The sequence below is a fragment of the Leptosomus discolor genome, chromosome 12 (assembly GCF_034619465.1).
Source record: "Leptosomus discolor isolate bLepDis1 chromosome 12, bLepDis1.hap2, whole genome shotgun sequence".
In the NCBI taxonomy this organism is placed as follows: domain Eukaryota; kingdom Metazoa; phylum Chordata; class Aves; order Leptosomiformes; family Leptosomidae; genus Leptosomus; species Leptosomus discolor.
Window position 1 is genome coordinate 544,617 of NC_141402.1, and position 20,960 is coordinate 565,576.

The window sequence follows — 20,960 nt, forward strand, 5'->3', positions numbered from 1 at the left end:
TCTGAGTCTAGAGGACGGGCTGTGTGAAATGTTCCTGACCAGAAATGTCTTGGTGTAAGTCTGTAGCATTTGACCGTGTCACAGCTTTCTGGTTTCTAGTCTTCAGGTCTTGTCCAAGGAGCCTCCATTGAGGCCGTGAATGTTATTCATCAAATAAAAAAAGGGGTTTTCTTTAAAATATTTCATGAGTAGAAGAGCAGGAAACCAACTTTCTTCCTCAGCAGCTTTAGGTTCTGCACAGCTCTTCTGCTGGGATTACTCTGATTCTTTGTCAGTGCTGTCACAAGCTAGAGAAGGAAACGGATGGCGAGTGAGGAAGCAGATCAGCGAAGCAGAAGGCTGACCCAGTCGTCTGAACAGCTCGAGTTCACAGTGAGAGATTTGCCGTTGCGGTTTTTCTCTCTCTCCGCCTGTTAAGGCTAGTTTCTGCCCCTTTAGTCTGTCATACCAGGTGAACGACCGGGAGCAACTTCTGGAATCCTTTCATCAGAGTTGGTCTCGGTGGGATACTTTTGCACATGGACTGCGCTCATCCCATCTGCATCAGCAATAACCTACACTTGATTTACTGCGTCATACTTTTTTCCAGTGCATTTGGCCAATTTTCTGCAGTTACTTGCGCATTGGTGTCAGATATGACTCTAAGGCCTCAGGTTTAAGAAACTGTGTGTTTTGTGTGCTTGACTTGCAATGACTCCCTGGATTCAGGAGAGGGACGAGAAGCTCAGTTTGATCCCTGTGCTTAGATCCCTTCCCAGACCGTGAGATCCAGGGGGGTGCAGCGGAGCAGCTATGCCTGAGCAACAGGAAAACGCCTGCTGGAGGAAGGGCGCTCTCCCCAGGGCTGGCGTCTGACGGGAAGAGGGAAGAGAAGGTGGGAGCGAGCGTGTGGTCGCAGCTCCCTCTGCCTCGGCGCTGCTGGAGGCGCCTGGGGCCCGTTGGGGTGCGTGCGATCGGGGCAGGGTGTCGGGCAGGCTGGTTTCTCCGCCCGGCAGAGGGAAGCGTTACCAGAGCCGCCGCTCTCCAAGGACATGCTGAGCAGGGGTTCGTTAGGTGGCTTCTCTTCCACCCACGGCGTGGCGAAACCCGCAAGAAAACATGGCCCAAGGGGCTTACGTGGCCGCTGCGTGTCACAGCGCTTGTTAGGCCAGTGCCTCAGCCGGGCAGCAGCCGTAGGGCAGGCCAGAACCCCCCCTTGCCGCACCGCCCTCCAAGCACTGCAGAGGACGTCTTGGCGTGTCCCGCCCTCTCTCCGCAGCCCTCTGCAGCTTCGTGGTGTCGCTCTGCTCCCCCTCTCCTCTGTCCTGCCCCAGCAGTTCTGCCGCTCTACGCTGAATTCTTCCTGGATGTGTTTCGCTTCGCATCTTGTGCTGCGTTGGGAACGGAATAACAGAGTCAGCTGGACAGGAGAGGAGGGACCTGGTGGGAAAATGTACTGCAGGATACCCGGCGGTTGAGTGAGAGGGCAAGGCCCTCTGCAGAGGAGGTGCTCCCTGCGATTAAAGCGGAGATGTGCAGAACAAGGGATAACAGACAGCAAAAAAGAACAGCCACCCTTAAGTTTAGTGGTGGTGCTTCTGTCCGCCCGGTTTGTTTCGGGCATCTTCAGAGACGTAACAACCAGTTGAGGCGGTAGGTGTAGGGCTGACAGGGAGGGGCACCCAAGTGCTGCTCTGTGTGGTTTTCAAGTAAAAGACACAAACCAAAGGCTACCGAGGAAATTAGTTGTGCGTGCTTGCTGGTGAAACTGCTGGTGATTATGGTGGGTGAGGGTATTGCTTTTCTCACGGTCGGTCGTCCTCGATACAAACCAGCTGGATTTCAGGAACCCTTAAATTAAATCATGCCTTGCCGGAGGGAAACCCCATACAAGTTCTAGCAGCTTTCTCTTGGTTCTTTCCCCCAATGTGAATAAACCCCCTTTTAGATTCAGAAGGTGGGTGGTGGAAGAACAAAGACTTGGTCTGCCAGGCGGGGGGTGACGCACCTGACTGCGCTGTTGGACAGCACATCTGCTGCACCAGTGGTGCGGCGGGGGGCAGGATTTCGGCGCAATCCAGTGCGTGAGAAAGGCTTGTTCTGCTGCCCAGACCGCGCTCTGATTATTGACCCGGGGATCATCTGGTCGGTCGGGTCAGTAGGCTGTGAAAATGGCCAGTCTAGAAAGGACCCGAACAGACCAGGTTGATGCAGAAGCGGAGGACGTGACTGGTTTAGATGAAGACTCACCCAGGTTTCTGGCAATAGGCCGTTACCTGGGAGGGGAACGAGGTTTCCTGAAAGGCAGCGCGCAGGTATCTGGGGTTCATGTGTTCCCCGTGCAGGAACAGGGGACCCAGAAGACCGTGCGTTTCCAATCATCCCTTCTGCAAGTGGAGCCTCTGAATAGATGTCTTGATTTCACTGCAGTTTAGTTTCTAGCATTACTGATTGGTGAGTCCTTCGCCAGACTTGTACATAGCGCTGCAGCTTCCCATTGACTCCTCTGGCACTGCTTAAGAGCAAACTCTGGTGATTAAATATTAATCACGTGTTTACCCCGAGGTTGTGTTGTCCTGGAAGTGAAACGCCATCCTTGTGTCTTTGGGTATCTTGCCTGTTTGTTGTTAGTCTTTCCTCTTTTTAAATCTGTTCAGAGGTCATTAGTGACAGCTCATTGAACACCTTTTGGGGAAGAGAGTAAGTTTCAGAATGCAGTTGTACGGGGGTTGAATACGGTTACGGCAGTGTGGCTTGATGTTTGCAGAGAAAATCCAGGAGCAGAGCTCCTGTTTCATACCCTGAACCTCAGCTGATCTCAACCTGGTAACTGTTTGTGCAGATTTAATGATAACCTGAAAATGGGGATACTTCCTTGCATCATATGGTGATGATGAAGTTTAATTTTTCCTGTGTTTTCAGAGCCTCTGAGAGGAAACTTAAGCAACACCAACATGAAAGTGGTCAGCCTGCGTAGCCTTAGTACGTGTGTAATCCAGGCTAGACTTTTAGAATTGTGCAAAGCTGAAGGAGATCATTACCCCAGCTGTCTTTTTATGAATGTTTCTCCAAATGCTTAATTTTACAGCGATGGCTTTGTTTTATCTGTGCGTTTATTTTGCAGGAAGTTCCATAAGAAACTGGGTCAGCAGGCGTGGCTGGTGGCTGCTATTACTGCCACGGAGTTCCTGATCGTCGTGAAGTACGATCCCTATACACTCACGCTCTCTCTTCCTTTCTACATTACCCAGTGCTGGATCCTGGGAATCATGCTCGTGCTCACCTGGACAGCCTGGCGCTTCTTCATTCGGTGAGCGCTTCGCTGGGCTATGTGCAGGTCTAGCCTGGCTCGGGGGGGAGCTTGATCTGGACACCCCCTCTTCGAATGTCTCTGCCCTTCAGGGCCTCCTGGAGACAGAGTACAGCTCTTTGGGATGGCTAGAGCCGCAGTCTTTTCCCGTGAGAATTGTTCAATAAACAGGGGGTTTTCTGTGCATGATCCTGGCAGTTTTCTTTCTGGGTCAAGCCTCTGGTCGCTTTGGTCTCTGTGGGGCTACTTGTGCTGGTGTTGGTGGAGAAGCAGGTGAACGGGCGAGCGTCTGACCGCTCCCGGTCTTCCTGCGGGGTGGGGATTGCCGGCGAGACCAGCCGCTTGTTCTCCCCGTGCCCCGAGTTAGACAAGACGAAGATGTTTTGCAGCTTCTTGGCGAGAACAGCCTGCTGGGTCGGCATTGTCCGAGCTGTCCCAGTGTCAGCAACAGGGAGCCACATTAAACCTGTTCGGTTCGGGCGCTGCCCCCGCTGCACGAGGCTGGAAGGGTTGCGCTGGTCTGCGGAGGGGGCCCAGTGCAACAGCAGTGGCCGCTCTTGTGGCCGGTGCTGTCGCGTTGGGCTTCTGAAGGGGGTGATAATGGCCAGGCTGCTGGGAAGAAACGCGGATTTCGGGTGCTTCAGTGCCATCAGCGATTTTAGAAACTTGCAGCCAAAAGGCTGAAGCGGGTTAAGTTGTCCCAGGGGCGCTGGCACCCAGATCACACTGGCCTTACTGGTTTTGTTGTGCGTTGAAATTGTTTATTCCCATCACTGGTTCACATCTGTCTGTCTGTCTGTCTTTCTAGCGACATCACTTTGCGGTATAAAGAGATCAGGCGACAGAAGCAAGAGCACAGACACGAAAAGGACAAATCCTTGAGCAATGGTGGTGGACACTCGTCGGTGCTGGATGAACAAAATGGGAACAAACTGCGGGAGAGGAAACTTTGAGCAACAGACAAAGGGCTGAAAGGAGCTCGTAGCGCTCGAGTTGGCCTGGTGGACAGTTTCAACCTTATCCTACCTAACTTGTAATTTTCGTTGTTACCTTTCCAACCTGTGAAAGTCCTCCTGGGGAAAAGATGTCGCTTTGACATAGGCGCCCTTTCTCCTCCTGTACACCTAGTCAGAGTCGGAGAAAGTCTGTGTAGAGGGAAGTAGAACCGACGCCGTTGCAACGAGATGGGCTCTTCACCCGAGCGTGCTGTGTGTCTTCCTTGAAATCGAGGTTTGGAGACCAGGGGCTTTAAAACAAAGCGCAAAGGGAATCTAGCTGATCTATTTCCAGTCAACTGTGAGATTTCGATGTTGACGTTTGGGCATTAGGAACACTTGTTTTGGAGTGTACAGGCACCAGACACAGGAAAGGAATGATTTTTGTTCTGCTGAAACTACCTTGAGCTGTGGAGTAAGATTGTGTGAAGTGTTCAGCCACCAAGTAACAGAACTGCAGCGAGATAAACGTAGAGAAACTGGAACTTGTGAAGCCGTTGCGTAACTTGCACAGAATGTAATACAGTACACTACTGTTACAGCCCCTGTAGTACGGGGGTTATTGCCTTTCTCTAAACTGACTTTCAGCGTCCTGGAGTAGCCTACGATAGTTTTACGTTGTATCGCAGCTCTAGGGAGACAGACAACTTCTCCTTAGTTCTTTTTTATTGTTATTATTATTTTTATTTTAGTCTTGGTCATCTCTAAAGTGTAAGGGAAGGTTAAATAAGAAAGGTCAACCTGCCTTTCCTTCGCTTTGTGGAGTGAAATGTGTTACAAGCAGAAAACGGGGAGTTACTCCATCAGTCTTAAGTTCTTTGCCTTACCCTCAGCTCGCCTCATTGGCTCACCGAGGGGTTTCCTTCTCGGTGCCCGCCGTGCGGGGCGCGTCCGGCTCGGCGTCCCTCCGAGCTGCCCCGTTCCTGCCCCGGGGGCTCCAGACGGAGCGACCTCGCGAGCCCGCTGGCGGAGGCGCCCCCGCAGCCGCCATCCTGCCGGCGGAGCGGGCTGAGGCCGAGCGCGTCGCCGCTCTGCCCGGCGCTGGGCAGCCGCGGCGGGCTGCAGCTCCGCCCGACAGCGGTGCTGCTGGTGACTCAGCAGCCGGGCAAAGGAACTGGAAACCTGGGCTGCGGGGTTTTTTTTTTTCCAGGTCATTATTCCAAAACGTAAGTGCTGCTCTAAGCATCAGTTTGTAACCGCTGCTCTAAGCCTTCGCTTCAGCGCCTGAGGCGCTGACATAACCGTTAACCATATCACTTTTTAAATCCCGTGCCCTGATCTGGCCGTCAAAGGGTTTTTTCAGGGAGGTGTTTATCCAGAAGAAAACCACGTACCACCAGTGAAATTGCAAGAGTGCAACCCCAGACTTTTTTACGTGGCAGGAGACTTGCAGAGCTGCTGGCTGGCGAACATCCGCCGTTTTGATCCGCTTTGGTCTTGTACGTGAACGATCAACCACAACCTGCATTTCTCCCAGGTTTACAGGTCACCCCGATACTTTCCGCCCCTGAAGAATGAGCATTTAGCGGTAGGGCAGCCCGTGATGGATCAAGCACTGTGCTTGCACCCAAAGAGCTCCACGCATGAAGCCGGGGGGTGCCCCGGGCGCTTGGCCAGTGCAGGGGAGGGTGACCGACGCGAGCGGTCTCGTCAGGCTTCTTCCTTGGGCGCGGGGCGCAGGGGGTGGTCACCCCCGGCTGCTCTTCAGTGGTGGTGTTTTGCTGCTGTGAGGTAGTGAGGAAGACGCGGCTGCGTAACTGGGTGCTGGTCAGTTTGTGAGGGGGCAGTGGGTGCCGAGTTTGAGCGAGTATTTCTTTCTATGCCTTCCCGCCCGGAGTCGTGCTCGTCCAGCTTCAGACCAGTCTTGCGAAGCGTTAGCTGATCGTTCGGTAGCTCGTCCCGGCGTGTTGTGCTCGTGTGGTCCCCGCTGAGCCAGGCTCAGGTCAGTGTATCTCCGATCTGTGTGTGCTGCTGGACGCTGTGGCCCCCCTCGATCGACCTCCTGGGTCTGCCTCGTGGTTCGGGTGGCAGCGGGCACGGCCAGGGGGTCTGTCACTGCCGCCCCCCTCCTCCCCTCCCCGCCAAAGGCCCGCTCCTGCCTTCGGAACAGCTGGAGGTGCGCGTGGTGCTCCGTGCGTGTGTTCCCTGGTCACGGCGGTGGAGCTTTGCCCCGATCCCTAAAACACTGACTTGTTGTCCACGTCCCTCCCAACAGCTTTTCTGGTTAGTCGGGCTAACCCAGCCGGTGTAATAAAGCGATGTTTGCTGGTGTGTCCTTTGGTACGACGTCTGGTGCTCGTGGTTTGTCTGGCGGGTCGCCTGGCGGGTGGAACGGGGGGGCCGAGGGGGCTTGTCCCAGTTCTGCTCCGGCAGAAAGGCCGGCGGGCGCATCGGCACTCTCCGCAATGGGTGCTGGGCCTTCAGGTAACGAACGGGTCCGGATTTTCAGAGAAACGGGTGTTGCAAGCCCTTGGCCGCTGCTGGAATTCAGAAACACTGACAAGGGCGATCTTCCCGCCAGAGGGGCCTTGGGCTGTGCCCAACGTGCCGAGCAGCTTTGGAGTCTCAGTGCTGCCCTTACAGACCGGTGTCTGGCGCCGCAGGTGGGCTCTGATCCCCGCAGTCTTGCCTGGTTTTAGGAATCCTTTCGTGATCATCTCTCACAGCGACACTCAAAAGCAGCCTCCTGTGGAGAAGATGAAAGGGCAGCTGATAACCCATGGGGTGGCATAAAATGAGACCACCCCCGTGGAGATGAGAGAGGCAGCGGTCTCCCGCTTCCGTGCACGTCCGTGTCTCGCTGTGCCTGTTCTCAGCTTGCTGCCTTTGCCAGGAAAGCGGAACGAGGTCTTCCTCGTGCGGTTACACCCTGGTGTTCGTCGTGAGGCTTCCCAAAGGTAAGTTGTTGGCCCTAAAAAGGGAAAATGCAGGGGAACGGTGCGTGAGAATGTGCTCAAAGGCTGGCGTGGGCGGCGTTTTCTCTTGCAAGCAGTTTCTCTGTTGGGGAGGCAAGCTGGTGGGGGCACAGCGCTGCTGCGAGGCGCCTGGGTTTGATGTCCCCCCTTGGGCAGGCCGTGTGTGTGCTGAGGCAGGACTTCAGGTGGTGCTTCTGCGTCCTTAACGCTTGGGTAGCTGCCTGCGGGGGGACCCCCTGCCTGCACCCTGCTTGCCCACGGTGCAGCCTTGAAAGCCCCTCGGTGCGGGCAGCGGGGGGTTCGGTGGCCGAGGGGCTGCCTGCGGCTCCCGGTGGTGCCCAGCGGAGGTGCTGGCCCTGCGCGGCGGCGGGCGTGTGTGCTGGTGAGGACAGGGCGGCTCGAGGGGGCAGTGGGCTTCGCTGAACCCTTGCACCCCCTGCCCGGGCGAGCAGCGGAGCTCCGAGCTCTGCGGCGTGGGTGCTCGGAGCAGGGCTGAGCCCGGCAGGCTCCCGGGTTCTGACCGTCACCGGCCTTGGGCCCGGCTCGCCGCCGCTCACCTCCCCCCGTCGCTGCAGAAGGAATTCTTTGCCCTTTTTGGGGTGGGTTTTCTTCCTTTCCCAGTGAATTTTTGGTCCTACTGCTGACCTTCAGGGGCCTGTGTGCTGCTTTTGGAACCCTCACCTGACGCCAGCCTTGTCCAGGAGCTTTTCCAGGCGTGTTCTGCCCGAGGGCGAGGGGCTCTCCTGCGCGGCGGGCTGCCTGGCAGTGCCACCCGGAGCAGAAGCCGGCTGAGGTACCTCTGCTACGTCCCCGTGGGGGTAGAAAACCCCAACAAAAACCCACGAGGGGTGCGTGGGCTACCTTCCCGCTAGCTGAGCTGCCCGTGTGCTGCTCCTTGGAAGGGTTTGTTCATCCGTCTGCGCTGTTGAGCTGCTGCTGTGTAATTCCCCTCACCCTTACCTAAGGCCTGCCCGAAGCCCAGGGGCCATAACAAGCTCGTCCCATCCGCCAGCGGTAGGAAAGTGGTGTTTAACCGATGAGGTGGCACCTCTGCGGGGCTGGGTCACTCTCCAGGTGCCCAGCTGGGGCCTTTGGGGGTGACCGAAGCTCGGCCAAGCCCAGTCCCATGCAGAGCAGCTCCCCATGGGTCGGCTGGAGCGGTGCAGAGCCTTGGGGTGGCCCCGGGGATGCCCCGCAGGGGGGGACAGCCTGCCCTGTCCCTCGGTGACACGATTCCCAGCCTCTCCTGTAGATGAGGTGTGGGAGCTGGGGAAGGGAGCCAGGTCTTACTGCTCTTCCCACTGTTTTTTATACACCTAGAGGAGGGGCTGCGTTGGGGAAAAGCCCGAGTCCTGCGTGGGCTGGGGAGCCCAGTGCTCTTGGAGAGGGCCCTGGACTGCAGGATGGGGCTCCTCTCCCACCCAGGCAGCATTTTTGGGTCACAGTCAAAACTTGGGCTGTTTTCTCCCTGAAAATTAATCCCCTGCCAGGAAAACCGTGGGACTCTCTCCCCGTGCTGGCCCTCCCTGCGTCCAGCCGGCACAGGAGCCGGCGAGCCCTGCGGCAGGGCAGCGGGTGGGTGAACTGGCCCTGCTGCTGGCGGGGGTGGCTTTCCCTGGGCATCGGAGGTCCCCTGGAGCGTCGCGCTGCCCCGTGGCCAGCTGAGACCGGCTTTGCTTGGGGTGCGCGTTTCTTTCCATCACAAAATTATTCCGTTTTCTCCAATTCAAACAAAGCGACTCTGGCTGTTGGAAATGCGTCCTCGTTCCCCTGGGACGGTGCTCTGGCACCCGCCGTGAGGTGCCTGAAAACACGGTTCTGAAGCCGGGGTGAGAAAAGGAAAGGTCTCCATCCCCGTGGGGGAGAAGTTTGGCCGCTGCTCTGCCAGCGGAGCCCGAGCTCTCGCTCTCCAGCCGCCTGAAAGGGGCTTTTTTGGGCCGAGCCCGGGGCGGTGCCGCTTGGCAGGAGGGGCTTCCCCTGCCGCGCTGGGGCGAGGGGAGCGGACGGGTTCCCCTGATGGCCAGGCAGAGGCGGGACCTCGCCGCTGGACCGCCCCGGGACCCCCGTGTGCCTCCGGAGAGGTGGGAGGGGGGAGGCTGGTGGCCCCCCAGGAGAGCAGCCGGCGCTAGGGACGGGCGGGGGGACGGGGCTCGGCTCTGGGGTGGGGATCCGCAGCGCCCGAAGGGGGCGAGAGGAGCGGACGGGGGTGCTGATGGAGAGAAACCCTGAGCAGGGCCCGGGGGGGCAGGGCAGGGCAGGGGAGGGGGTTCCCTGGGCAGCCGGACCGGGGGCTGAAGGACGCCGATGCCGTGAAGCCGGAGCGGGGCCGCGCTCGCCTCGGGGACCCCCAAACTCGCTGGGAAGGGGGGACGGGGGGGGCAGGAGCCGTCCCCGCTTCACCCCAGCGCGGGGGGCGGGCGGGGGGCGGGGCTGCCCCCCCCGTCGTCCCCCCCCCCCCAGGTGGAGCCCGGGCCGGCGCCGCCCGCAGTCCCCGCTCCGGCGGCCGCGTCCCCGCCATCGGCCGGAAAATGCACCTTTTTCCCCCAAAGGAGCGGTGAGTCGGAGCCCGCGGAGCTGCCGCCTGCCGGGGCGCGGAGTGGGCGGCTCTGCCCCGGGGGGGGGGGGGTGGGGGACACGGGGACAGGGGGGGTCGCGGTCCAGCCCCGGGGGATGCGACACGGGTGGCAGCGTGGGGAGGGATGCGGGGGTTTGCCTGGTGCGCCCAGCGGGGGGCTGGCACCGTCCCTCCTCGCTCCTTGCTGGGTTTTGGGGTGCAGTTTTCGCTTTTGGGGTGTTTGGGGGCTTTTTTGTTTGGTTTGTGGTTTTGGTTTTGATTTTTTTTTTTTTTTTTTTACGGTGAGTCCCTACGGAAAGTTGCCAGCCTGCGGAGCTGGGGGCTGCGAGGGGGCGAACCGGAGTGAGAGACCTCCGCATCTCCCTCCCCAGACCCCCCCAAAGCCCCCGGGCTCCCCTGGGGCCGCTGCCCGCGGGCGGTGGGCGAGCAGAGCCGTCCTCTCGCCAGCCCCCCCGGCCGCCCCCCGGCAGAGTCCGCGGTCCCTCCGGCAGCCCCGGGTGGGGGAAACCGGGTGGGAAACGCTCTCTGGGGCGGGGGGTGCCGGGGCGGGGTGTGTGTGTGTGTTTGCTTCTCCCCTGGGTTGCCGGGGGGGGGGGGGGGGGGGGGGGGGGGGGGGTGTTGGGCTGGGTTAGAGCAAAACCTGCCGGGTTTGGGCGGCTCGGAGAGCTCGCCTCTCCGCGGCGGGGGGGGGCAGAGACCGCGCAGCTCATCGCACCGGTGAGCAGGAGGTGCAGCCCCGCCGCCGGTCCCGCATCTCCCGTCTCCTGCAGCGAAGCATCGTCCCGGCCCGACCCCCACGGGCGCGGGGGGGGGATGCTGTTCGGATCCAGGAGCGCCCCCCCCCATCCGCTGAACTCCGGGGCCGTCGGGATTTGCTGCATTTCTGCTCCTTCCCGGGCACAAAGCGGAGCGACCGGCTCAGCCGGCGCCGGAGGAGGGTCCCCGCTCCGCTACATCCAGCCCCCAACACTGGGGGGGGTTCCTGCCCAAGGGGGGTTTTTTTCCTGCCCAGGTAAAACGCAGCGGTTGGGGCCGGGAAGGATCCCGGCTGCGCTGCCCCGTGGCGGCGGGGGGTGCGGGATGGTGCGGGGTCGTCGTCTTTGGGTGTAAATCGGGGGGAATCGGCGCACGGGGGCTGTGGGGCTGCCGAGGAGGCGGCAGCTTTGTCTCCTACGGCCGGGGGGGTGCGGGGGCGCCACCGGTGAGTTTGGGGTCGAGCAGGAATGGGGGGCAGAGCCCAAACCCTGGTGTTCTGTCGAGTTTGGGGCGCAGTGGTGGGGTTTTTTGACAAACGTGCCGGCAGCAAACTTGACCCTGCCTGGGGATGGAGGAGAGGTCTTCCCCCGCCCGCGGGAGAGGGACGGAGAGGGATGGAGAAGCCCCACTCGGAGCCCGGGGTGGGTGCGTGGGAGCAGCAGGGCCGGTGCTGGAAGAGAGGGGGGCACTGCCGGAGGGCCCAGCTCACCAGTGAGAAGAGTTTAGCCCGGTCTCAGGCGCCCAGTGAAACCGAGCGTTGGTGTCTGGGTTAGGGCAAGGAGGAAAGGCTGAACGCGGCGATTGCTGCTGCACTTTAGGATTTGGGGTGTGAAATTCCGGGGTCGCAGCGTGCTCTGGAGGTGCCCGTGTTGGCCCAGGTGCTCTGGGACCAGCAGCCAGGGTCTCTGTGGTCCGGGCCTCGGATGGTCACGATGCCAAACAGCAGCAAGATTCAAACCCCACTAAGTCTGGGGGAGGCTCCCCCTCTTCCAGTGGCTTCACTGCCGTTTCTCTCCCCGCATCGAGCCATTTGTCACCTCCCGAGCAGCAAAAGCTATCCCAAGCTCTGCAGCAGCTCGCAAGGAGAACAAAGCTGCCCCATCTCTCTGCCCCCTCTGAGCTGGGGCTCCACGGGGGGAAAACCAGCCACCCCCTGGGCCGCCGGGGGTGGGAGAGCAGTGCCTGCCCCCTCCTAACCCCTCGGGTCCCACCGCCAGGGAAAGGATTTGAAAGGCGGGTTGGGGGGACGACAGCATCCCGGTGAAGCACTCACAGGGAAGAGCTTCGTTAACGCAAAATGCAATAAATCCGTTCCCCGAGCGCCTTCATTTGCACGCTCGGGAGGGGCTGGTGTTGTTTCCCTAATAGGAAGATACCACCGAAGTTAATCCCCGCGCTGGTGCTGCAGGCAGCTCATGTCTCTCTGGGTGATGCCTTGGAAATCTGCTTAAATTGTGCTTAGAGCTCACTAGGAAAGGGTATTTTTTTGGGGGGGAAAGCTTTGAAAGAAATGGAAAATTGGAAATTCTTTCCAAATTCCAAAAAATCTCCCAATTTCTTTCCAATTTCCAAAAGAAATGGGGAGTTTTTGAAAGAGACGTTTGCCCTTCTGCGGGCAAAGTTGGTCCTGAAAACTTCTGTGTTAAAAAGAGCCAGCAGGAAAGAAGCGGAGCCTCTTCCTTAGGCACGGTGGTTTTTCAGGACATAAAGAGAGGCTGTTTTGGGTAAAGCCCCATAATGTTGCTCTATTGAGATGCCAATGTGGATTTCCAGTGCTAAACAGCGAAGCGTCCCTTCAGCTGAGCTCAGCCCATACATGACACGAGTTTAGCACGTTCTCAGCCAAGATAGTCCTGAGCGTTTATCCATCGCGCACAGAGGTTTACGCCTGAGGAAGGAGGCTGGGGGACGAGAGGGCACCTCTCAGCCCGGCCGTCGTTTTGGGTTAGTGACTCGAGTACATTTAGAAATGTACGGCCGTCACCCCCAGGGTGGACCGTGTGGCCCTTGTGGAGCGGGTCCCCCAGCCCCGTCTGGCTGATGTCGGACGCTGTAGTGCGCTGCAGTTTCCGCCTTCGCCTGTTAAAATCCAAGCCTGGATGGTTTGGGGGGGGTTGGTCGCCCCCCAGTGCCTGAACCTGTGAGTGTCCAGGGTAAGCTGGAAGATGGGACCCAAACCCCGAGTGACCGTCCACCCGTGGCAAACCCCGCGGGACAAGCGGCCTTTGGGGCCGTGTCGGTTTTGCAGAGGGTCTGGGGGTGGCTCGGCTGGGGACGGTGGGGAGGTCCAAGTGCGGTGCTGAAGGTGCGTCCGTGGGATCGCACCGGTGGACCGTGGTCCGTGATCTCCCAGCACGGATGCTGGGAAGCAAGGGGGGTGCTGGCCCAGTTTGCGTTGGATTTTCTTGTTGGGGGGATCCCAAACCCCCTTTTCATAGTGGGAAACTCCCGGCGTGGGTAAATCCCCTTCAGCATCGCGTGGTGCCTTCGCTGGGACCTCTCAGATGAGCAGCCTCCTCCTTAGGATGGATCTTGCATGCGACTTGCCTGGGAAAACCCCTTCGGGGAGGAAGGTGATTGAGCTTCCCCGCTGCAGGAATCGATTCCCTGGGAATGGCAGCATCTCAGCCCCGCAGCGACCCAGAAATTCGGCTGCTCCTCTTGCAGGTGGCCAGGGCAGAGCCCCTCGGGGGAGGCTGAGGAAAGCTGCGGGAGGCAAAGGCAAGATTTAAACTGAAAAAGAGATTAGAAGAGCAGCAAAGGGCTTAGAGGGCTCCTGGAGGGGAGATGTCCACACAAAGAGCGATGGAAAATGTCACCCCTTAAATACTCCCGAGGTGAATCAGGCGGCTCTGAGTCTTGGTGTGGCCGCTCTCCCGGTTCCCGGGGGTTTTGGTCCCTTCTTTAGCTCCTCCGTCAGCGGCTGAGACGCTTCTGCGCACGTTTGCTCTGTGCCTGGAAGAGGAGCCGAGGCCAGGAGAGACGGAGGGGGAGCAGCTCTCTAGCATCCCTGCTGAAAAAATGGGAAGGCAGCTATTTTGTGCTTGCTCTCCCGTTATCCTAACTCTCCGTCTCACGCGTTGCAGGCTGTCCCGCTAGCGGGGAGCGTTTGCCATGGACGACGGGCACGTAAGCAGAGACCGCTTAAGCAGTGAGTACTTGTGAGCGACCCCGGGAAGGGTTTTGGGGGGGGCAGAGCTGGCCGGGGCTCACACGCCGAGCTGCCCTGGGGAGGGATCGCTGATCTTCGCTGCTTTCTGCGGGAGGAAGCCTTTGCTGCGCACGCACATGGGGTCTGGTTTCCTCATATGAGGGTAAACCCCTTAAAACCCCCAAGTTTTCCGACATCAGGTGCTCAGCCCTAGAAAACGGGGAGGTACAAGTAGGAAGTGGGTTTCCAGCTCAGTTATTCAGAAGCAGGAGCCAGTAAAGGGTTATTTTGCCCCGATTTTGACCCCTGATGTGGCAGGAGCATGTGAAGTCCTTGGAGCTGGACCTCCGAGTGGCCTCCAAAAGCTGCGGTGCTGCCCCCAGCATCCTCAGCCGGGGACGGGGGGATAAATCGGAGCCCTCTGCAGCTCAGCAGGGGTTTGGCTTGGGGTGGAGGAAGCAGGACCTGGCTCCTGCCCCCAGGCTTTCACCTGCGAGATCCCTCTGGGCTGCTCAGGGCCCTCCGGAGGGATCAGAATTGGGCGCTTTGGGTGTGAATAGCTGGTTCCTTTCGCTCCATCCCTTCGCTGCTCCTGCCGGAGGAGGTCTGGGGAGGGGGGGAGCAGCGGGTCGTCCCTCTGCTGGGCTGGGAGGTGGCAGTGAGCCTGCCGAGGGCTTTTGCTGGCTCTGAAGCCGCTGCTGCAGGAGGAAGCGCCTGGCGTGACGCGGGAGGACTCCCCGGCAGCGCTCCGCGAGGAGAAATCTTTTTTCTTTCCCCCCCTTTTTTTGTGTTACACTGAGCGATTGGTGCTGGTTCCGTCGCTGGTGTGATGGAGGCTGGTGCAATGCAGCAGCGAGCGCTCGGCGTACCATCGCGGGGCTGCGGCGTCCTCCCCGCTTTGCAGCCGCCAGCCCCGGCTTTCTCCTCCCCGGATCGCATCAGCAGCAGTTTGTGGGGTTTCCCCCCTGTTTCCAAAAGCTTTTTGTTTGCAAGCTGCTTTCCCCGCCCCCCCCCCCCCCCCCCCCCCAAATTCTGGATGTTCTTGGCATCCCCAGCCCACGGGAAGCCAGGCAGCAGCGAGGGTTTCCCTGAAGCGGAAGGGGCGATGCAGGTGTGCGCTGAGCCCCTCTGTAAGCGGGACGGATCCGTGGCTGCCGAAGGGACCCCTGGCACCCCTGGGATGGCGCAGGAATTCACTGGTTTTCCTGGGGAAGAGGGCTGAGATACCTGTGCACTTCACCTCCCAGGAAAGCAAAGCGAAGACTCTGATTTTTTTTTCCTTTTTGGCTTGCAAAGCTGCTGCCCGTCACCATTTACAACCCACCCGAGCGGGACGCTGTGGTTTATCCCCCCCCTTGGCTGATCCCATCCTCGTAGCTTAGAGCTGAGCTTCTGGCATGGGAGCAGCGGAGGGTGAAGCCTCTGCCCTGGGGTTGTGGCCGGCTCACGGCGCCTCTTGTCCCCCCGCAGTCACCACGAGCCCGCCGCGGTGGGAGATCGGCATCTACGCCGCCGGCGCCTTGGCGCTGCTGGGGATAGCCGCCATCAACCTCTGGAAGCTCTGGCGCTCCGGCAGCTACCCGGCGCCTTCCCCCTTCCCCAACTACGACTACCGATACCTGGAGCAAAAGTACGGGGCGGCGTACTCGGACGTCAAACACAAGGTAAAAGGGCAGAGAGTTCAGCTCGCCCCCTTTCCCTTTGCCACTGGAGGGGCAAAAATATCTCCTGTGTTCTCTCACCGCGGGGAGAGGCTGTGGGCAGCGACCTGGTGCTGCTGGAGAGTTTGGGGGGACGCTGGTGACAGGGCTTGGGAGCTGCAGGGGGTGCAGGGTTTGCTGCCGCGGCAGCTTGAGGCCGAGCAGGGGCTGTAAGGCGTCCAAAAAGGCGCCGGTGGATCCCAGCTGTCCCCGGCTCTGTGCGAAGGGGTGGCGCTGCATCGCCTGGTTTTCCTTTCCCTGTTGGCAGCGAGGGGTGGCCCCGGGCTCGCAGCGGGCGCTGGACAAGACCTCACCCACCCGCAAGACCGGCCTGCGGGCGGACGACACCTTGGAGAGCATTAACGAGCTGGGGAGCCTGGAGCTGATGAGCAAAGACCTGGGCTTGGCCCCCTACGGCCCCTTGAAGAAATCCATCTCGGCCGACTCCCTCAGCTCCGTCTCCTCCATCGGGAACAACTTCGGGCAGGATTTCACGGTGGGGCAGGTGGAGGTCTCCATGGAGTACGACGGGAAGGCGGCCACCTTGCACGTGACGCTGCTGCAGGGCAAGGACCTGCTGGAGAAGGAGGACGCTCGCTTCGAGTCCTGCTTCATGCGCATCAGCCTGCTCCCGGCCGAGCAGATCGTCGGCATCTCCCGGGTGAGCCCCTCGCCCCTCTGCCGCGGAAACCCCCGTGGGTACGGGGCGTCGCTCGCCGCATGCCCCCCGCAGCCCTCGCCTTTGGGTCGCAGTGTCCCTTGGCCAAGCTCCCCGGGACAGCGGGGGGGCCTCGGGGGCCTCGGGTGGTCCGGACACACTGGGGCTGGGTACGGTTGGCGCAGGATTTTTGGGGCCCTGCTCGGGGGGTCTCGGCGTTCTGTGGTGTAGGGGGGTCCCGGGTGGATTTGTGCATCAGAGACCCGGCGGAGGCAGAAACCTCTCCCTCTTGTCTGGGATGTGCCGTGACTTCGCTGTCTCCGAGCGCGGCTCGTGGCAAGTTTTCCTGCTCGACCGCCCTGCTCCGGGGGCTGGGGGCGCTGCGGAAGGTGGAGGACGAGGACCGGGGTGGGATTTGGGGAGAGGCGGCATTTGGGGCGCCTGCTGCTGGCGTCGTGCTGCGTCTCCGCACCCTGGACTCGCCCGAACGAAGCCCGGGCTTGGCGCCCCGCAGCCGCCTCTCCGTCCCGCGGCAGCTTTCCCTCCCCACGCGGGACGCACCGGCAGCAGCAGGGCCAGAACCGGGGGTGTTCTGGGGTGAAACCTCCCTTTTAAGTGCCCCAAAGGGAAAGCAGGAGCCTCGAGTTTTCTTTCAGCAGCTGCTTTTTGCAAAGCGCAGAGTCGGCCGCTTTGATTTGATCGGGATGTTCCAGAAAGGACCCAGAAAGCTTCACCCCCACTAACGAAACCTTTCTGCGGGGGCGGAGGCACCAATGCAGCGAGCACGAAACCGCTGCCTTTAAAATATTTCCACAGTGCCCTTTTAAGACTATTTTTCCATCCAAAGACTGGGCTGTTTATTTATGCTCTGGAGATATTTATTATTTAGCATAATTATTTATAATTCACCAGCGCTATTTACCCTCCTCTGCTGTCCAGAGACAAGTCATAAAGACACATTTGGTTCTTTTCCTTTAATGCTTTGCAGTACTTACGCTGGTTTATTTTTGTATAATTGCAGCCATCGTTTCTGTTGTACCTTTCGCCCAGAGACCCCAAAGAGAGCGCTGGCCGCGGGCAGGCAGCCGCCCCTGCTCTCGGGCAGGTAGCTGCAAAGCTGCTCTTCCCGCAGAGGTGCCTTAATCCCCCCGGGGGCTCTGGAGGTCGGTGGTACCCGATGGGAGAGCGGGACACCGCTGCGCTGGGAAGGGGGTGATGGAAGGTGCCGCCTCCTGAGCTGCATCGTGTCCTTCACCCCAGGGCTGGAGCAGCTCTAGGAGAAGGCAGACAGGCGGGAGCAAGTCCTGGGGATGAGACCACCCGTCTCCCCACCGCTGTTGGGGTGTCCGGGCGGCTCTTGGGGTGATGCAGCCCGATGGGTTCAGGGCTGAGCCCCCTGGTCCCGCAGCGGGATCCCTTTGCCACCGCAGCACCCGGCCTCGGGTGGGGAGCGGGGAGCTGGCGGCTCCGTTTTGCTCCGCACCGTCCAAGGCTGCGGCTTCCCGGCCCCTGGGCGCGCCGGGCCTCCTTTTGGGCCAAAACCCTGGTTTGTGGGTGGTACTTTGGATGCCAAAAGAAACAGGGCTGGAATAGGGGAAAACCAGTCTCTCTCTAAAGGCATGAGTTCAGAGCAGTTCCCCCCCCCAGCACTTTGGGACCAGGTAGGGACCAGCACCCTGCAGGACGGGGCCCCGGGGAGCTGCTGCTGCGTGTGCTCCAAGTGAACGATGTGACGTGGAGACGGTGTCTGGCAAAAAGCATCATCCCCCTTTGGCACGGTCAGGGGTTGCGAAGCCTGTCGGCTCCGGCTCAGAGCGGGGCTGGGGGTTGCACCCCCTCGGTCAAATCCTGTAGCCTGGAGTGGCCGAGCTGGCCACACGTCCGAGCCCCCAGGGATGCCCAGCTCTTGCATCCAAGAGCATCAGACCAACCTGAAATTTTTAATTAAAAGAACCGGTGGGTAACGGGGCAGGTCACGGCGCCTGTTTTCTACCCCAGTTGCTGCAGCCAGGTGGGAAACAACCGTTGTCCCCATCGAGGCTGGGACCCCCCAGCTCCTCGGGCAGGGGGATGCATTGCCCTCACCGCCCCAAAGCCCCGCTCCTCGCAGTTCCCACCAGAGAAACGGGGTAGATCTCAGACGTGGCCCCCAAACCCGGCGGCCGTCCGGGCAATCCCCCCCTTTCCCCGCGGCAGATTCAGCGGAGCGCCTACGCCGTGGCCTTCGACGAGCGCTTCTCCATCCCGCTGGACCCAGCGGCGCTGGAGGAGAACAGCCTGCGCTTCTCTGTCTTTGGCATCGACGAGGACGAGAGGAACGTCAGCACTGGCGTGGCCGAGCTCAAGCTCTCCGACCTGGACCTGGCCACGCGTCCCTTCAACGCCTGGCTCTACCTGCAGGACATGAACAGGGTGAGTGGGGGAGCGTGGTCCATCTCCCACCCAGGTTTTTGGGGGGTTTTCTCCTCCCGGCCAGGCTGGGGTCGGTGGGTGATGACAGGACGTTGCGTTCTGCAGGCGGTGGACACGGTGGGGGAGATCCTGCTCTGCCTGAGCTACCTGCCCACGGCCGAGCGCCTGACGGTGGTGGTGGTCAAAGCCAAGAACCTCGTGTGGACCAACGGCAAAGTGACTGCAGGTGAGCGGGGGATGCCGGCTGGGTGCAGGGGTCCCTTGGTCTTCTGTGGGCTGGAGGTGGGCTTTCGTCCTGGTTTATCCTCCTGCGCTGCACGGGTGTTTATTGGAGTGGCTCCCGTTGAGGACAGACCCTACGGAGGTGGTTTCCCCCACGGATATCGCAGGGGAAATGCATGACTGACCCCAGGGTTTTTCTCTCCCCCCACCCTGAGCAGATCCCTTCGTCAAGGTGTACCTGCTGCAGGACGGGAGGAAGATCAGCAAGAAGAAGACGGCGGTGAAGAGGGATGACACCAACCCCGTGTTCAACGAGGCCATGATTTTCTCCGTGCCGGCCATCGTGCTCCAGGTCTGTCCCAGCCTGGGGGGGGAGGGGTGTCACATCCCATTGCTCCTTGAGGTCCCAAATCCCTGCGCTACTGAGGACTTTCCTGGGGTGAGGGGTTGTGGGGAGGTCATAGGAGCTGTGGGGTGGGGGCCATATACGTGCACATCTGGTTTGGGGGGACATATGCACGGGGTAGGGGGTGTAGGGGGATCTGTGTGTGTATGGGGTATGGCTGCTGGGGGGGAATTGGGGGGGATATAGGGGTGCATATGTATAGGGTGTGGTCGCGTATGTGGGTTTAGGGGTTGTGGGGGAAGAAGGGGGATGTGTCAGTATGGGGGGCAGAGGGGGGTGCTGGTATAGGGGGTGTGGTTGTGTATGGGGAGGAGCGCGTTTTGCTTTCAACAACGGGGGCGGGGGGGTGTGTGTGACCGGGGCGGGGGTGTGGGGGGGTGCGTATGCGGGGGCAGAGCCGCTCTGGCAGGGTGGGGATAGGGGGGACGCGTGTGTCGGGGTCAGCACCGGGGGGTACGTTGGCGTGGGCCGTGTGGGCGCTGGCGCTGCCGCCCCCGCTCTGCGCTGGACCCTCGTGCCCCCCCCGCAGGACCTGTCCCTGCGGGTGACGGTGGCCGAGTGCGGCGAGGACGGCCACGCCGACAACACGGGCCACGTCCTCATCGGCCCGGCGGCCAGCGGGATGGGCATCACGCACTGGAACCAGATGCTGGCCACGCTGAGGAAGCCCGTCTCCATGTGGCACCCGCTCCGGCGAAACTAGGCTGCTGGCGGGGGGAGCCCGTGGCGCCCCCGGCGTCCTGCACCCCGACACCGACTCTGCCCCGGGGACAGAGGGGGGCTCTGCCCGGCCGGCGGCGCGGCCGAGAGCCGCCACAACACGGCGTTCGCCGCCGGGCAGGGGCCGAGCGAGACTTTGCGGCGCTGAGGAGGCAGAGCCGGAGCATCCCGCTGCCGCAACGGTCGGGGGACGGAGCGACTCCTTGGCCGCGCCTCTGCCCACCCGGGTCGCCCTCGCATGCGCTGGGGGCTGCGGACGGACCCGCCGAGAAAGGAGCCCTCCCTTCGAACGGGCCAAACCCAGCAACCACCTCCCCAAACCGCTGCCCGGCCACCAGCCGGGCTCCCGAGCACCCTGCGTGCTCCCCGAAATCGGTGGTGCCCTCGAACGTGGGCCCCAAGGGCTCCTGGGGAGGGGGTGGATTCCTTTGGAAGGTGGGTTTTGGTCAAACGGCGGGGAAATGGAGAGGGGGGTTGATAAAGTGCCAGCACGGCGTGGTTTCTCTTGGTCTATGTGGTTTTTCCTGTGGGGTTTCGGGGGGATTTTGGCGCGCTGCACCAGGGCTGAAACGTTTCCAATGAGACTGGAAAAAGGGAGAAATAAGAGCGGAAAAAGAAATTGCTATTATACGTGGGTTTTCCTTCCATCTTTTTTTCAGGTAAATCTCTGCCCATCTTGGGGTGTCTGCACTTGACGAGCGGGTTTTTCCCCCTCTGGGGTGTGAGGTCAGATCCAGGCTGAGCGCCATCCCCCAAAGATCCAACGTGATCAGGGTCAGCTTTTCCCAGCTAAACTAACCCTCGGGGCTCCTCGCACCAGCACGGCAAATTCCCGCGCTCTCAACACAACTCTTGTGACCGGGGATAATGTTTTACAGCCCCTGGTGTGCTGGAGCGACGCTTTGACTTGCTCATCCCAGAGCTCCCTCGATTGATCTGAAATCTGGGTGCAGCGGGGAACGCCTTGGCCCCGTGACTGAAGGCTGCCACGGGAGAGCCCCCACTGTGTAATTTTTAAGCCCAACTCCTGTTTCAGGGGGAGGGGAAAAATCTGTTTGGGTCCTGCCTGCTCGTGGGCTCCTGGCCCAAGCAAGGACCAGCCCCTGGGTAAGGTCCGGGGTGTTTTGGGGCGCCGATGCCCGCTCTGTTCTCTGGAGGGCT

General features: G+C 60.6%; 2 protein-coding genes across 2 annotated transcripts in view; both read left to right on the plus strand.

The window, feature by feature from the left end:
• The window catches only part of PTDSS2 (phosphatidylserine synthase 2), a 36,885-nt gene extending 32,620 nt beyond the window's left edge, over nucleotides 1-4,265 (plus strand). The window contains exons 11-12 of the mRNA XM_086472265.1: nucleotides 3,104-3,289; nucleotides 4,098-4,265. Of these exons, the coding sequence (XP_086328391.1) occupies nucleotides 3,104-3,289; nucleotides 4,098-4,242 (331 nt within the window). The 3' untranslated portion in view covers nucleotides 4,243-4,265. The remainder of the gene's footprint in view (nucleotides 1-3,103; nucleotides 3,290-4,097) is intronic.
• A 9,373-nt stretch (nucleotides 4,266-13,638) lies between these two features.
• Nucleotides 13,639-19,782, plus strand: SYT12 (synaptotagmin 12). The gene is made up of 7 exons (XM_086472330.1): nucleotides 13,639-13,681; nucleotides 15,152-15,345; nucleotides 15,650-16,042; nucleotides 18,236-18,451; nucleotides 18,557-18,677; nucleotides 18,892-19,025; nucleotides 19,609-19,782. The coding sequence occupies exons 1-7, from the start codon at nucleotides 13,645-13,647 to the stop codon at nucleotides 19,780-19,782; spliced, it is 1,269 nt and encodes a 422-aa protein (XP_086328456.1). The 5' UTR covers nucleotides 13,639-13,644.
• Nucleotides 19,783-20,960: the final 1,178 nt, after the last annotated feature.

Excerpts from the sequence above, each read along its gene's own strand:
- SYT12 (XM_086472330.1), top strand. The coding sequence starts at position 13,645 with ATGGACGACGGGCACGTAAGCAGAGACCGCTTAAGCA. Across the intron at positions 13,682-15,151 it reads AAGCAGAGACCGCTTAAGCA|TCACCACGAGCCCGCCGCGG; the intron begins GTGAGTACTTGT and ends GTCCCCCCGCAG. Across the intron at positions 15,346-15,649 it reads ACTCGGACGTCAAACACAAG|CGAGGGGTGGCCCCGGGCTC; the intron begins GTAAAAGGGCAG and ends CCCTGTTGGCAG.